The sequence below is a fragment of the Apis dorsata genome, unplaced genomic scaffold (genome assembly GCF_000469605.1).
Source record: "Apis dorsata unplaced genomic scaffold, Apis dorsata 1.3 scaffold_741, whole genome shotgun sequence".
Lineage (NCBI taxonomy): Eukaryota > Metazoa > Arthropoda > Insecta > Hymenoptera > Apidae > Apis > Apis dorsata.
In genome coordinates this window covers 66,459-69,509 of record NW_006263902.1, presented here as the reverse complement: position 1 = coordinate 69,509, position 3,051 = coordinate 66,459, and the positions used below count along the sequence as shown (strand labels likewise).

The window sequence follows — 3,051 nt, the reverse complement described above, 5'->3', positions numbered from 1 at the left end:
GCGAAGAAATTGTTTTTAAATTTAACAAGTTAAAATGAAATTTCAATGAAGATTATTAAAAAATATCAAATGAAGATATTATAATTATTTTTTCAATATTTTAATAATAAATCAATTTTATATATTTAAAGTAAGTATATATTTTATTATATTTCAAATTTTTTATATTATTTTTTTATATTAGATTTTATATTATTTTATATCATTCAAATCATATTTCACTTATTTTTTATAATATAATGCAATAAATTTAAAATACAATATTTTTCTTTATTAGAAATAGATAATATTATTAAAGTTATTATAAATATCAATATATCATTGTATAAGTCACTGTAAAATAGAACAAACTATCTTTAATACATACAACTGATTTTAAAATTGAATGTTATTTTTATATAATCAATGTCATTAGAAAACATTATTAAATGAATTTTAAATTAATTGAAAATTAATTGAAAATTAATAATGATTTATCATAGAATCTTGTTATTAGCTTGTTATTAATTATATATTTCGTATATATTTTAATTTGAAAATATGATATATATATAAATGGAAAAAATTATATAATTATAAATGAATAAAAAAATAATAACAAATCATTAGATATTAAATATTTTTATCAAATTTGTAACAAATAAAAATCAACATAAATATAATGATTTTAAAGAGTGTAAATAAAAATTTAAAAAAAAGAACATCTTCGAAAAATATTTATGAATTATTACAAGTCCGATAGAGAGTCTGCTGGCAGGATATACTATCAGGTCAAGTGAAATCAATTGCGAAGTATAGCAGGAATTAATTGATGCAGAAACACAGAAGAGAAGAAGAGTCGAAGGGGAAGAAGAGGCAATGCATTAACGTAGTTGTATTCGTTGTTAGAGGAAGTCAGAGGCTCGTCTAACGACGTATGCGTTAAAATTAAATCCAGCCGGAGGCCGACGGCTACGTCTTGCCGACGGCGACGACGACGGCGATGTTACGACGAGATGCGTCCTCTAGCTCAGTCTCAAGAGCATACCCTGGCTGTACGGATGTTCTGATCTTCGATATTTTTTTCTTTGTATTTTCGTGCTTTTATCATCGATTTCATCGATAGTACGTTCAATACATTCATTTATAGTTGGCGGCATAAAAAGTGCAAATACATTCATTGAAAAACAACGAATTTTTGCTGAACTATTCTCTTCATTCTATTTCTTCTATTATATTCTACTTCTCTTAAGCACGAGGTAATTAAAAAATGTCATATTTTTCTTATGGCAGCTTTTAGATTCCTCGTTGACGTCAATGGACTATGTCCTGATTTTTCATGGTCAATTAGCTCAAATTAATATATAATATATAATTGGCAAATTAATATATATTTTATTTTATGTAGAACTTTTATATAGAAAATAACTTTTTTTTTTATACGTGAAATTTTTAAATGATAGTTTATTGATCGAATGTATAAATATTATATGTAATAGTTGTATAATACATACAAGAATTTTTGCTGATTCATGTCGAATGATTTATGAAAAATGTCGATGTACTCATTAAAATATAATTAATCTTTTGATGTAAAGATAAATATTTTTCATATTTTTTTATTCAAGAATTAATAAAATAGAGTTCACAATTTCAAATTAATAATTATATTATTTTAATTTGGTTTCAAATCAAATTCTATGCAATAATTTGTAAATAATTTTTAAATAAATAATTTCGAATTCTAATATTGAAATTGAATAAGATATATGTGAAAGTTAGTAAAATAAATAATATAAAAATTATAATGTTTTCTAATAATTTTCTTGAATGGTAGAATAAAATTTTCTATAGGAGTGGGGAGTGTGTCATCGAGTTACTAGCCTTGATTCTTCGCCAAATAATTGATAGGGAAAGCATAGTGTTGTCACATTCTCGCGCTAATTTTACATACAATACTTACGACGCACAATTGACAATTTTCATTATTCTAATGACGCATCTAATTTCATATTTAATATTTAATAAAAAAATTCTAGTGTTTCATTCTAATTATAAAATTGGTATTATAAAATTATTATAAAATGGTATTATATTTTTCTTTTATTTTTAATAATAATTTTTATTTAAAAAGAAATGTATTTTATAAATGTATTTATATTTTGATAAATTAAGTATAATTGTTTTATTTAAAATCAATTTTAATTAATTCATAATAGAAAAATGTTTCAAAAAATTTTAGAAAACACAAAAAAGTTTTTTTCTTTTTTTGTTTAAAGTGAAAATTGTATTTTGATTCTACATTAAAAAAAATTAAAGAATTTGTTCGTTTTTCAATTTGATTATTTCAAGGCAAATGTCTTTTGGTGTTGTAAAGGAAGATGGATCGAGATGATGAAGATTTTGGAGAGGGTTTCATCGCAGAATCTCATCCACTTAGGCCAACGCATCTTTCTGTCCCTCTTAGTGGTCGACCAGATTCTAGAGCACCTAGTATCAGTAGCAGTGTCAGTGATTTGGATGTTCCAATTTATACTCGAGAAACCACTATACCTGTTTCTGCTGGAAAAGTAAGTAAATTTTTTCACAAATTATTAATTAATCTTTCAAATTATTAAAATATTTTCAAATATTAATATATGAAACATATTAACATATTTTTATTTTTTTTTCAAATTATTAACATATTTTTATTAATTTTTATTAAATTTACTTTTGAATATTTCATGTATTATTTGTAAATTGCAATAAATACGTAAAAATTACAATAAATCATTATTTATTATTAAATATTAATATTGTAATATAATAATTTAATATAAATATTAACATAATAATTAGTTATTTAGATATATGTATATAAAAAATATAAAAAAAATAAATTGATTTTGAATATTAACTGAAATTTATATAGAAGTAGTATTAAGTCTAAAATAAATAATTGAAGATCAAAGTATATATGATATAAACATACAATATTTTTCTATGCACATATAGAAAGTGGAATATGAATAATCATTTATTTTTAAAATTTAAATATCATTTAGCATTATATATTAAATAATAACACTT

General features: G+C 21.7%; 1 protein-coding gene across 8 annotated transcripts in view; it reads left to right on the top strand.

The window, feature by feature from the left end:
• Positions 1-846: 846 nt before the first annotated feature.
• LOC102674095 (solute carrier family 2, facilitated glucose transporter member 1-like) overlaps positions 847-3,051 on the top strand; it is an 18,613-nt gene continuing 16,408 nt past the window's right edge. Inside the window, exons 1-2 of one of the 8 annotated variants that reach the window (XM_031513802.1) lie at positions 847-1,238; positions 2,361-2,549. In XM_031513802.1, the coding sequence (XP_031369662.1) occupies positions 2,371-2,549 (179 nt within the window). In that variant the 5' untranslated portion in view covers positions 847-1,238; positions 2,361-2,370. Of the gene's footprint in view, positions 1,239-2,356; positions 2,550-3,051 lie in introns of all 8 variants that reach the window. The other 7 variants (XM_006622707.2, XM_006622706.2, XM_031513803.1 and 4 more) reach the window with 7 other exon arrangements.